The sequence below is a fragment of the Rhinichthys klamathensis genome, unplaced genomic scaffold (assembly GCF_029890125.1).
Source record: "Rhinichthys klamathensis goyatoka isolate OS25496 unplaced genomic scaffold, OSU_Roscu_1.1 h1tg000191l_1, whole genome shotgun sequence".
Lineage (NCBI taxonomy): Eukaryota > Metazoa > Chordata > Actinopteri > Cypriniformes > Leuciscidae > Rhinichthys > Rhinichthys klamathensis.
Genome location: NW_026606717.1, coordinates 7493283 through 7507900, shown reverse-complemented (window position 1 = coordinate 7507900; position 14618 = coordinate 7493283). Strand labels below are relative to the sequence as shown.

Genomic DNA, 14618 nt, shown 5'->3' with positions numbered 1-14618 from the left:
TGTAACAATTGTTACACCACCAAATTAATCAAAATGAAATTAACTAATCACAAAAATATCAATATCAAATTAAACAAACGTCTACTAAAGGTGTATGTTTCTGTCACAGAGTTAAAAAAAAGAGTTACTTTCTATGTGACTTTATTTCTGAAAAAGTCTTACCAAAAAAAAAACAGAGTTTGCTCAAGTTAACCTCAAACTTACCTGGTAGGAACTAAAACCGGCTTCATGCAACAGCCCTCTGATGACATTTGCATCGTTTACTACATGGCACAAGCTGATTGGTTCCTGTCACATCTGCAGCCAATGAGATATATATATATATATAATTTCAATCACGGCAACTTGTCGACAATATAATGTATTGCTTCTTTCCATTTGTCTTTGTTTTATAGTAATGTGTTAAAATCTTACATTTTTTACATTGAAGTGGTCATTTCCAGATTTATGAATGTTATTTTTGAATCATATACTAGAAATAATGCCAATAAATCTATCTCTGGCATATATATTTGGACCACTCATGTATTTTTCAAACTAAAATATACATATATAATAATATCTCATTTATGGTGGTTCACAGATGAGTATGGACTGATCTGAACCCTGCTATTTCCTAAAGTTGAAACCTAGTGTCAATTTACAGCATGTACAGCATGCCTGACAAAATAGACAAGCCTACATCTTCCTCTCCACACTCATTTCCCCAGGAAGATGAGCAATCTGCTCATCAGATCTCCCTGGTTCTGAGTGGGAATACATCTGGCATGCATGTCATTGATAAAATGGTTTTGGGAGGCATCCTGTGGAAAAACCTTCTCTTCGAGTGTTTCATTTCCTTAACTGCTCTCACTGCTCTTGTGAAGTCGAGTATGTATGTGTGTTTGCGTGTGCATGTGTGTGTGTGTGAGGGTGTTTATGCCCCTGTAAGGTTATTGTCGGAGCCAGGAGATGCGTAAGTAAACTCGTTTGTATGAACATGGTGGATATCCCTTTCAAAGGAAACATCTCACAAAACTCTTGGCCACTTCCTCATTGTTGGATTTTTATGGAACAGACAGCATTTACTGTTCCTTGATGTTACATGCCACAGCACTTTCAAAGCCAAGCTGACGCAATACCATCCGGAAATGCTAACGCTAAAGTGCTCTAAATTGTTTATGCCTTAACGCTAAATTGTGTATGCCTAAAACAATTAAAACAACTTAATACCCTGATAACATGTTATGTTTTCATTATGCTAGCACAGGATGTTCAACCTAAAAATTGACAGGTTGAAACTGGCTGTACAGAAAGGCACATTTACACTTAATGAAGCACATTTCATGCATATGTGCTCATAAACAGACTTAACCGGTGTTTACAGCTAAATACTACAAAAGATTAAACACAAAATGTAGAGGTTAACACTGAGGTTACTACATGAATATACAAACCAAAGCACAAATCCACACACATACCGCTTCAGATTTTTTATTTGCTCCAGCATCAGATGCTATTGAGCATGTTTTGTTTTTACCATCACAGAGCATGCTAACAACCAAGACAGCAAGCTATTTGCACATATGGATGCATGGTTAATTCACATACACGGGGCACAGGCTGCACAGTCTGGTGAATGATTAAACGCTTATGTTGCATGGACATTTGACTCAGCAAGAGAAGCTACATGGAGTTTAGTGCTTTCAATATTGTCTTATCTGATTGCGGTAGGAAACCTTGAAATTAACTCTGCTTTGCTGAATGGCATTCTGTACATACATAGTTTAGTTATACACTCACCGGCCACTTTATTAGGTACCCCATGCTAGTAACGGGTTGGACCCCCTTTTGCCTTCAGAACTGCCTCAATTCTTCGTGGCATAGATTCAACAAGGTGCTGGAAGCATTCCTCAGGGAGTTTGGTCCATATTGACATGATGGCATCACACAGTTGCCGCAGATTTGTCGGCTGCACATCCATGATGCGAATCTCCCGTTCCACCACATCCCAAAGATGCTCTATTGGGTTGAGATCTGGTGACTGTGGAGGCCATTTTAGTACAGTGAACTCATTGTCATGTTCAAGAAACCAATTTGAAATGATTAGAGCTTTGTGACATGGTGGAAGTAGCCATCAGAGGATGGGTACATGGTGGCCATAAAGGGATGGACATGGTCAGAAACAATGCTCAGGTAGGCCGTGGCATTTAAACGATGCCCAATTGGCACTAAGGGGCCTAAAGTGTGCCAGGAAAACATCCCCCACACCATTACACCACCACCACCAGCCTGCACAGTGGTAACAAGGCATGATGGTTCCATGTTCTCATTCTGTTTACGCCAAATTCTGACTCTAACATCTGAATGTCTCAACAGAAATCGAGACTCATCAGACCAGGCAACATTTTTCCAGTCTTCAACTGTTCAATTTTGGTGAGCTCTTGCAAATTGTAGCCTCTTTTTCCTATTTGTAGTGGAGATGAGTGGTACCCGGTGGAGTCTTCTGCTGTTGTAGCCCATCCGCCTCAAGGTTGTGCGTGTTGTGGCTTCACAAATGCTTAGCTGCATACCTCGGTTGTAACGAGTGGTTATTTCAGTCACTGTTGCCCTTCTATCAGCTCGAACCAGTCTGGCCATTCTCCTCTGACCTCTGGCATCAACAAGGCATTTCCGCCCACAGAACTGCCGCTCACTGGATGTTTTTTCTTTTTCGGACCATTCTCTGTAAACCCTAGAGATGGTTGTGCGTGAAAATCCCAGTAGATTAGCAGTTTCTGAAATACTCAGACCAGCCCTTCTGGCACCAACAATCATGCCACGTTCAAAGTCACTCAAATCAACTTTCTTCCCCATACTGATGCTCGGTTTGAACTGCAGGAGATTGTCTTGACCATGTCTACATGCCTAAATGCACTGAGTTGCCGCCATGTGATTGGCTGCTTAGAAATTAAGTGTTAACGAGCAGTTGGACAGGTGTACCTAATAAAGTGGCCGGTGAGTGTACATCTAGTAAGTGACAAACCCTTGCAACGAAATTCAGTGTACAGAACCAAACTGAACAACTAGCTAACAACATCATATAAAAAGGACATTTTAAAAGTGAATTTCCTGAAGCGGAACAAGCAAATGTGTGCTTTATTATATTGAGTGTGCATGTAAGGGTTATTTAGTTCTGTAAGGTAATTTACACAACACCATTTTCAACAAAAAAACGGAACACTTTTTATGCGTTTTGGCAGTTCATTTACACGACAGCAGCGTGTAAATGCAAGCTTTTGATAACGGGCTTCAAAGTGCAAGTTTTTGAAATGTTGAAAATTCACTAGATAGTGCACACATCTTTTCGCACTAATGGCCAAAGGAGTATACATTGAAAGGCACTCGCACTAAACTGAGCAAGATGGAGCGGAACGCGGAAAATGAAGTATACCCCGGGCCTTTAGTTGCCTTAGGGCGCTTTCACACTTGGTTCGATTGCCTGTTCCGAACCCGAGTTCGATTGCTCCCCCCTCCCCCTTCCCCCGATGGACTGTGTTCACAAATATTATTTGTATCCGAACCGCGGTACGCTTGCGTCATCAAGCTGCAGCTGGCGCGTAATCATGTTGCTTGGTAACCGGCGCCGCTATGAATGAAAAGGCGTCAAAATGGATAGAATTGCTCGCTTCACATTTGTTCTTCTTTTTTTTAACCTTTGGTTTTGTTTTCAAAGAAAAGATACAGAAACACACTTGGGTATGTCTGCCGCAAAAGTACTAAAATCATTCCAAAGACAGCTGGCTGTCAGCCGAAGACAATTTTTGCGGAGGCAAGCATAAATCATCTCTCTGCTTGCAGTGCGTCAATCCCGCTTTTCGTCAAGGTAAGTGCACACACACACACACACACACACACGCACTGACGACTGTCCTGTCGACCACATTATACATTATACGTCATCAATAGCCATACCTGCCAACTTTTGAGTTTTGCTCGGCGTGCGATTTGTTGACGGGGGGGGGGGGGGAGCGACGAGTCAGATTTGTTGTTGTTGGGGGGGTAGAGACGAGTCTGATTTGTTGACGGGGTGGGGGGGGGGGGGGGTAGAGACGAGTGAGATTTGTTGACGGGGGGGTGGCGGTCTCGCTCGCGCAAGGTCTCTCGCTCGCTCTACGCGGTTTGGAGCACAATCTCTGTCTCGCATGCACGCTCGCTCTAGATAACGGGAGATTTTTAACGAATTTGCGGTATAACTAGTCGATCACGAGTGGCTCAACAGGTAGATATATAGATAAACTCATCTTCCAGGCATTTGACCGCCCGGGTTGACACTTCAGCGTGAGAAATCGGGAGTGTGGCGTGTGAGCGTGTGAAACCAATCAAATGCGGGTGTCTCACGGCCAATGCGTGAGAGTTGGCAGCTATGTCAATAGCGGTTCACTTCCGCGGTTTGGTTCGATTGCGTTCATATCAGCAGCGAACCGTACTGGAGTTCACATGAACCGTACCCCAGACCACCTTTTTAAGCGGACCCGAGTACGGTTCGCGGGTACGCACCCGAGTTCGGAAGACAGCGTTCACATCATCCAAACGAACCGAACTCTGACGTCATTCGAACAAGGGTGCGCACCAAAAGTGCTAGTGTGAAAGCCCCCCTAGTTTCTACTTGAATTACACACCTGTTCCCTGTTCTGTTGATTACCTTCGCTAGTGTATTTAAGGCCCTGGGTTTTCCTCAGTTCCTTGTCTAGTGTTAACGTTGTGTTTCCCTCTGCGTTCATTAAAAGTCGGTTTAATCATCTTCCTGCTTGCTCTCTTGGATTGCTACAACTTTAAACTACAGAGCCCTTGTGGGAACTTCAGATCTTAAAAGTACAATTTGTAAAAACTGTACTTGCAGACAATATAATATTAATGAAATAAAAGCCTGCTTAAGTGTAGGCTACTTAAAGAGAGTACACAATCATGACCATGTTTTTTAAAACACTTAAGTACACTTTTGTCATGCTTTCAAGTCATCATGAAATCAAAATGAACTTTTTTTTCTTTCTTTTTTTAGAATATTGCACTATTTACTATAAATGAGATCCACGCACATCAGTATTTTTTTTTATTCATGTGGCCCATATTCTTTCATCAAAATAACTTCCCCTCCCACTTGCAGCGACATCGCTTCACTGATGACATGTTTACATGCATGAGGCAACGGGTCACTCACATGAGATCGACCAATACTGTAGCAAACCACAACCATCCAATCAGTTCCCATGGACAAAATCAAGTTCCGCCCTAAATTTTTTCTTGTTCGAGAAGCCATTTCACTCAGATATGTCACATCAAGCACTCATATTTATAGGGATACTCCACTTTTTTTGGAAATAGGCTCATTTTACAACTCCTCCAGAGTTAAACTGTTGAGTTTTACCGTTTTTGAATCCATTCAGCCGATCTCCGGTTCTGGCGGTACCACTTTTAGCATAGCTTAGCATACATCATTGAAGTGGACAAGACCATTGCATTTCTAAAAAAAAAATGACCAAAGAGTTTCGATATTTTTCTTTTTTTTTTTATAATAAAGAAACGTTACGGCCGTACCATGAGTGCAGCAGGCGTAATGATATGACGCAGCGCCTGAAAATAGGCCACCTTCTGTCAACACAACGGAACTATTTTCAGGCGCTGCGTCATGTCATTACGCCTGCTGCACTCATGGAACGGCAGTAACGTTTCTTGATTATTACGCAGGAATGAGAGTATAGTTCCTAGCCATATCAGCCTAGTAAATCGCAACTTTACATTTTCCGTCGGTCTTAGTGCACGATGTAACTACAGAAGAGTCAAGTTTTAAATAGGAAAAATATCGAAACTCTTTGGTCATTTTTTTTTTTAGAAATGCTAATGGTCTTGTCCACTTCAATGATGTATGCTAAGCTATGCTAAAAGTGGTACCGCCAGAACCGGAGATCGGCTGAATGGATTCAAAAACGTTAAAACTCAACAATTTAACTCTGGAGGAGTTGTAAAATGAGCCTATTTCCAAAAAAATCTCAGATAACGGTTGACTAGGTAACAATGTGTAATTAGACCAAAGGTTCATTTTGCGCCGGAGTTCTCCTTTAAGAGATTCAGTCCCACATGCCCCAAATGTTATAGTAAGTGACTAGAGACTGTATAAAGCAGTAGCAATATTACTGTAAAAATATGCAAGTAGAAGAAATCATAACGCTTATATGGCAGCTGTAGTTCCACATTACAATTAAAAGAGCCAGTGATAGAAGCTTCACAATGCTTAATATAGGGGCTGCACCAATAGAAGTCCAGGGTTTAGATTAAACCAGTATTAGGCCTTAGTACAATTAGGGCATTTAAGTAGTTTTTATAAACGTGCCTTAGAAAAAAAAAAAAACATTACTGGTGTGCATCTTGAGATAAAACAATGGCACTGACATGTTTTAAGATATTAAAACATGCATTTTAGTCTGGGACTAGCTTTAAAAGCCTTGGCTGTGAAACTGGGTCTACTTATTTGTTCCTCAAAAACGTGCATGTGAATTCGCTGGACCAGCTATTGTGTTATTTGAGTTTAAAAGGACGTTTTTCCTTTTAAATTTTTTAAAGATTTTAAAAAGCTAATTTGATTTGTACAGTATTAAATATCCCAAACCTCTCATTTTGAGCAATAATAATAATAAATATTAAGTTCATTTTGTCATTTGTCTCCATTAGTGTAACCCAGAAAATGTGAGGCAAAGATTAACGCATGTGGATAGAAATATTGATCTTACATGGCTTAGTGACAAAACACAGTGGGGATCTTTTCCAGGTACACAGAACATCCATATCACAGCAGAGATCATTAAAAAAAAAAGAACAAAACAAGAGTTTCTCACCCTCTATCTGTCTATCAATCATAAATATATTTTGTCTTTTTTCTTTTTATTACTGGTACATATTGCCTTAAATTGAATACTAGTAATAATTCTGAAAGTAACATCAAATAGCTTCTTCTGTTTCTCTGCTTCTCTTTACAAGTGTAGTGCTCTGCACTGTAAGGAAGCTGTGCTCCGATTGGCTGCTGACAAACTGTGATGTCATCACTGGCTGTTATAAGAGTCCAACTGATAGTCAGGAGCACATTTAGTCTACAGTGTGTTCAGCCGAGAGTGCTGTGCACATGTAAACGAAACACAGATAGAAAAAATGACCAGGTGATTAAGAGTTGAGCACACTCAGTGAAAGAACACTATGTGAGACCAGAACACTTCCTAAGAGAAACACAATTCAAAAGGATTATTTTTGGATACCTTAAGGGAGTGAAGAGTGGAATTAAGTTGGACGACTCTTAAACACTCTCCTGATTTTAGTAAGTGACTTGATCTCTTGAGGATATTCTCCTCTGACACATTTTCCATGCTGTAAAGTCATTCTCATACTTTGCTTTCTGATTGACTTTCTATTCGCTTGTGCTCTCTGAAAAGCATTCCTTTTTCAGGCTAACAATACTTTATGTTGATTTTCCTTCCTCAGGTCAAAGCTCATGGAGGGAAAGGATACGTTGAGCACGGAGAACACCTCCCTGCCCATGAATGTTTCAGCTGGGCTAAACGACTCTTCTCCGGTGTCAGAATATAGCGATGCAGAGGTGGTCTTAATTAGCATCTTAATGGGGCTTCTGGTTCTAGGCATCGTCTTCGGCAATGTGCTGGTCATCAGCGCCATTGTACGATTTCAACGTTTGCAGACGGGCACCAACTACTTCATCAGCTCCCTTGCCTGCGCCGACCTGGTCATGGGCCTCATGGTGGTGCCCTTCGGCGCATGCTACATCCTTCTCAACACGTGGCACTTCGGAAACTTCTTCTGCGAGTTTTGGACGGCTACGGATGTGTTGTGCGTGACCGCTAGCATCGAGACGTTGTGCGTGATCGCCCTGGACCGGTACGTTGCGATCATGTGGCCTCTACGTTATCAGTCGATGCTTACGAAGCGGAAGGCCTGCGGGATAGTCCTAGGGGTGTGGGCAGTGGCCGCCCTGATCTCTTTCCTGCCCATCCACATGGAGTGGTGGGTGTCCGACGACCCTGATGCGTTGAGCTGCTTGGAGAACCCAAACTGCTGCGACTTCAACACCAACGCCGCCTACGCCGTGACCTCCTCCATCATCTCCTTCTACATCCCGCTGGTCATCATGGTATTTGTGTACAGCCGGGTCTTCCAGGAGGCCCGTAGGCAGCTTCAGAAAATCGATCGCATTGAGGGACACATACGCACACAGAGCTTCAGCACCCAGGAGGGGAATGAGATGAAGAACCGGAGGACCAAGTTCGGCATGAAGGACCACAAAGCTCTGAAGACCTTGGGGATCATCATGGGAACATTCACCCTCTGCTGGCTGCCGTTTTTCGTGCTTAACGTGGTGGCGGCCATCTGGAAGATGGACAACATCATGTTGCCTTTCAGGATCTTGAACTGGATCGGCTACGCCAACTCCGCCTTCAACCCCCTGATCTACTGCAGGAGTCCTGAGTTCAGATGCGCCTTTCAGGAGATCCTGTGCCGTAGAACTTCTCACCTACCTTCCACAAGGAATAACAAGGGATATATCTACAGCGGCCACAGCTGGCAAGTCCACACGAAGACCACCAGACAACGAGAGCCCTCGCCAGCTTGCGAAACAGAAATGGGTGCTAACAGTTTGACTGCGGGCAACACAAACACAAATGGGAATTGTAATAAAGCTGTGACGTCCAATATTTAGCCAATTTTGAACGTTTGAATATTCCCTGGAGCACTTGAGAGATTTCTGCAACCGCTTTTGTCTGTGACAAAACATGGTTTTTAGATGTTTAAGTCTTTGAACCATGAAGGTTTTGCCCATACTCACACCATATTTAAGATGTACTGTTGACACATTGTGATACTTGTATCGAGTCAGAACAAATGGAAATGAAGTAACTTCTGTTTTCGGACAAATGAGGAAAGAAACAAAGTTTGAAAGCCAAGACAGTCTACCTCTGGATTCCACTTACTACCTCGAGACACTTTTCAGGTCTCAACTGAAACCTGGATGGTTAATTCATAATTTATTCATTAATTCCTCAGCTTACAGAACCAAGAGTCTGGATTTGTACCGTAACATGTGAACTGCAGATCTTAAAGAGCGTCAGAGGGGTGTCTTATGCCAGACAGACTTGTTACATTCCATTAAATTGGACTCACTGGAAACCAGGGTCTTCGATATCTCTGAGCCCTCCTCCAGTCAGAGGAAATATAACCCTCTGATGAGGGGCAACAGGTGCACATTGCCGTCTGTGCTATAACCAGCTGTTCTTGTCTAAAGGAAAAAAAGTGAAGGAGCCAAGCAGTTCTCTCCAACCTCAGCCCTTCAACCTTCCCCCGTTAACATTTCCACTGGGAAATCGTTTTAAGGTTACAGCTGAAGCTGTATCTATAAAGGGTCATGTTTATAAAAGTAAGTACGCAAGTCTACATTCGCAGTCTGGCTGGCACAATAATGATGTTATATTTAACATGTCACTACGTGCAATGAATGTGCCAATGATTCTTATTGCCAAAAAAATATTTAGATCTATATAGATTTATGCTATATCAGCATCCTAATTTCACGAATACAACTTCTGGCATCAAATTTATAGGGGTAGGCATTCATAAGTGTTGTGTTTGTACTGTTTACAGATTCCTGAACAAACAGCCCTCTGGGCAAACAGCACAGACTCACCTGATATTGATCCGACGGTTGTTTATTTCCATCCGTTTAGTTTTATATAATAGCCCAGGCAATGCACTTAATTATAACAGAAACACTACTGGAAAATATCTGGCATTACTAAAAGCTGACAAATGGACGTTTACGCAATGGCCCGGTGTTGTGCTATTTGAGCCGCCTTCCTGTGTGCACATATGTCATGGGAATTTGAGAAAGACATAAATACAGCTTATGTGGCTCTATAGACTCATTGAAGTGCTATATTTATTTTTGCCAGGAATAAAAACAAGGTTGTGATGGATAGAAGTACAGTGTGTTTAATTATATTTAAGATTTGTAGTCTTAATTAACAACTTGTTCATTTTTAAGCTGACGAAAGATATTTCCCCCAAAAAAATCAGTGTACAAAAACTCCATAAAACAGTTTTGAAAGCTGTGAGTTTTGAAAAGTATGATCTAGGACCTATATATACAGTGCATGCTATTAAAAAGACTGTACATTTATGCTCACACGGCCTCAATTTCATACACATAAAATTCAGTATGGTGTGTTTACACTTTAAGACTAAGGTCTATTCCAGGAGGAAGGACATTGCTAGGGAAGACTGTATATATATATATATATATATATATATATATATATATATATATATATATATATATATATATATATATTTCTTCCCTTGCAATGTCCTTCCCCCTGTATATATATATATATATACACACACACACACACATATTTCAAATATCTATCTAGGATTGTTTATGTGAAATGTGTTCTTTGGGATAAAAACTGAAAAGCTTGAATCTCTTTCATTATGTGAAGCATTTTTGGTGTTTTGTTGTTGGTACTGTAGTAACGAATACATCATGCTTCTCATTTGAGGTATTAGTCATCTATGTCAAACATCGTCTTATGCACATTTTGTATGAAGTATTTACCACATTGATGGGCAAAGCAGTATGTGAATGTTGCCTAATGTGTTACTGTGTTTTGACCGCACATTTCTGAAATGGTATCTGCTTAGTTTGTGTCATTCCACGAAACAAATTATCTTGTTTTCCAAGTGCAAATGTTTCCTCTATGCTACTTTTACAAAAAAAAAAAGTTTAGAATTTTTTTTAAGGTGTATTATTTTTGTTTATTTATTTGTGTCTGTCCAACCAGCTGCTTAATGTACAAAATGACAAAATAAACATGGTGGTTTGTAATGCTGTCGTACAGAGTCATGTTCTTGTGTGAACATGTTGCACACTTTACGCCATCTAGTGTTGACAGGAAGCATATAGGGAAGACATGGGAATATTTCAATACTAACTAACTAGTCAGTGTTTGTTTTGTTTTTTTACTCTATTTGTCTCAAACCTAATAATATTCACATTTTTAACTGCATCAAATTAAAGAAATATATTATTTACCCCTAAATAGTAAATTATTGCCAAAGAGTATTGTCGTTACAATCTTACCCATGGGGTAGACTAATAGAAAATACGGACATTTTAAATTTGATTAATAATAATAGAGTCCTTGTTATCGCTCATTCTCAAGCAAAACTATTAAAACTTATTTCAGAAGAATTCCACTTTAAATCAATTCTGTGTTACTTTAGCCTTCATATTGAAGCTTCTGTAATAAACATTCATTTAAAGGGATAGTTCACCCAAAAATGAAAATGACTCACCCTCATGTCGTTCCAAACTCCGTAAGACTTTTGTTAACCTTCATTAACATAAATGAAGATATTTTTAATGAAAACTGAGAGCTTCTGTCCCCGACAGCCTACAAAACTACCGCTTGCAAGCCCCAGAAAGGTAGTAAAGACATCATTAAAGTAATCCATGTGACTCCAGTGGTTTAACCTCAATTTTATGAAGCGACATAAGTTACCGCTCACTGGGACCGAACTTGGTTTAGACTAAGCGTTACAACTGGGTTACTTCATTCCCCACAGCTGTAGACAAATTGTCCAGCTTTAATCCAGACAGATGAAAGGACATCTGGAACACAAGATCCACAGTCCACAGATTAATGCTAACAGACTTGTAACAACAGGAAAATTAATAATTAGTGTATTGAGTTGTGTATATATTTTTCTCCTTGTGATTTCCCTTTGGTACAATAAAAGTCCATAGACACAAACATGAATGAATGAGAGGCAAGATTAGAGAGTAGTCTACAAACAAATAAATTGTGTCTCTCAATTAAATTCTTTAACACAAAATCTATAATAAGCAGTAGCCGTAACGTAAACAGGCGGAAATCACAGGTAAAGCTAATGGAATAATACAATAATTATATATTAAATACATTAAATTAGCTGCACTAAAAGTCTCTATTTAATGCTTGAAACACCAAATGTTCTTTTTTCCCCCTTTATATTATAATTATAAAATCAAACAAAGAGTCTAACTTAACATGTTTGGGCATTTGAATAATGCTGTTAAAATCTTGATCATACTCTACTTTTGTAGAGTTTAGGCTGTTTAATGAAGGAGTGGGTGGACTAGACATTTGCCCTGTGACGTCCAAAGATGTAAATCTTTCGCAGAAAAATCACCATATGCGGATGGCTAAATGCATTATCTGTTCACCCACCGACGAAGCCTGCAGGACTGATGATGACTCAATGTTTTATAGCTTAAAGAAAAAGGTTCTCCATAATTGTTATATAGCCTATTTAAATAACTGTTTTCAGATTTAGAAAGAGATTTACTGCCACATATGTTTGCACACACAATGAACCAAAACAAATTCCTTTTGTGTGCAATCATACTTGCGATAAATCTCTTTCTGTTTCTGATTTTATTTTAATATTTTAAAATGTAATTTATTTCTGTGATCAAAGCTGAATTTTCAGCATCATTACTCCAGTCTTCAGTGTCACATGATCCTTCAGAAATCATTCAAATATGCGGATTTGCTGCTCAAGAAACATTTCTCATTATCATCAATGTTGAAAACAGTTGTGATGCTTAATATTTTTGTGGAAACGGTGATATAATTTTTCCAGGATTACTATTTGATGACTAGAAAGCTCAAAAGAACAGCATGCATTTGACACCGAAATCTTTTGAAACACTGTAAATGTCACTTTTGAACCATTCAATTAATCTCTGCTAATATATCCACCGAATTGTTTGTTCAAACTGTAATACTGATCATTATAAAATATAACTAAATAATTCTGAAGCAGAAGAAGAGATGTTGGATAATAAGACTGGTTTCCTGGTCAGTCAGTGTCAGACAGAAGCATCTGCTGCTGGTTTGGTTTTTCCTTTTTCAGGGAGTTTTACTCCGAAGGGCCCAAATCAAGACCATAATACACACACACACACACACACACACACACACACACACACACACACACACAAAAAGACCAAAAACACATATAGTCAGTCATTTACTGGATGGATTATAATGACTTTAATGATTTTATTCTCTCTATTTGCTGCATGTACCCTGGGTCCAACTAAAGAGACCTTTTAAAAAAGAAGAAGTCTAAAGAAGATGTAATTATGGGCACCTGCACACTTATGTTTATGCTAATTAGTGTGCTTGGAGTTCAGTCTGCAGAATTAAACGCGAGAACCACCAATAAGGTTGAACACAGGTGAAAGACAGACGCCTACAATACATAATTATCTTTAAGGAAGTCTCTGGTGACAATGAGGTTATAGTCTTCATTCTGTAAACTTGTAATTTTGATTTATATTGACATATTGCAACATTAATTTCGTATTAGTACAACTTTATTCTCGGAATACTACGACTTTATTCTCGGAATTTTTACTTACGAGGGCACACCTTTTAAGGGGCACACAATATTTCTCATATTCTAGAACTTCTTGGAGCTTTGTATTATGGCTGGGAGAATGAGACCATTTTATCAGGCGCACTGAAACATTTAAAATGATACCAAACATGTATAGTTACGTATAGTACACACTTAACATTGACATTTTAAAATATTTAATGCATTTGGTGAACAATTTTACCCAAAGTGACTTACACTGCAATAAAGCGATACACATTTTTCAAAAGGTACAAAGGTCTTGCTTTCCCTGTTAATCGAACCCATCACAGTCCCTTGCCATTTCTAGCACCATGCTCGACTGTTTGAACTACAGGAAAGCATTTTTACAATGGCACTATGCTGTCTGTTTCAATAGCATCAAAAAATAGAGGTGCTTACTATTGATGTCCTAACTCTCAATGTGTTCAAACAAACAAAATGTACAAGAGCTGTATGACCATTATAAACATACACTTCAAAAACCCACTAAAAACTGAAAAAGTTCCAGTAATGAAACTCTGCATGGTGCAAGCGAGATCACTAAGGGTGCTTCTGAAATGAGTGAGGGTGTTGTAGTAGTTACAGGACAGATATAAAGTACAGGCAACAGTGCTTAAGCACCACCTGTATAAAAATATTCCAAGCATTACAAGCATTCAACAGAGTAAAAGGTTGAATTTTGCATTTAAAACATTTATTCCTTTAAATTCAGTTTTGAAACCAGCGAAAAATGCAGGTTAGAACTGCAATACAGGAATACATGTTTTTTTTTTAATTCAGTGTTTCCTGTTGTTTAATACATTTAGCCAAAATTGTGAGTTATAAAAGTTTTTTTTTTTAAAGTGCTATATATGCACACTCTTTATTGCCTATGATATATACCTATGATTCCATGCAAATACATGGAAGCTTGTTTCCGCCACAGAATAAAAAATAAAAAAGGTAATTGCGACTTTTTAACTCACAATTCTGACTTTTTCCCCTTTCAATTGAGAGTTTATATCTCGCAATTCTGACTTTATAACACACAATTCATATGACAATTCTGACAATTGCGACTTTATATCAGGCAATTCTGACTTTATGATTTGCGATTGCCACTTTATATATCTCACAATTCTGAGAAAAGAAGTCTG

At 39.3% G+C, this 14618-nt stretch overlaps 1 protein-coding gene across 1 annotated transcript; it reads left to right on the top strand.

Moving 5' to 3' along the window:
- Window positions 1–7474: 7474 nt before the first annotated feature.
- Window positions 7475–8841, top strand: adrb2b (adrenoceptor beta 2, surface b). Its single transcript, XM_056262259.1, has one exon. It carries the CDS (start codon window positions 7499–7501, stop codon window positions 8717–8719), a length of 1221 nt encoding a protein of 406 aa, XP_056118234.1. The 5' UTR covers window positions 7475–7498; the 3' UTR covers window positions 8720–8841.
- The last annotated feature ends 5777 nt before the right edge of the window (window positions 8842–14618 follow it).

Bases quoted from the DNA above. Each gene is read 5' to 3' on its own strand.
- adrb2b (XM_056262259.1), top strand. From the start codon at position 7,499: ATGGAGGGAAAGGATACGTTGAGCACGGAGAACACCTCCCTGCCCATG.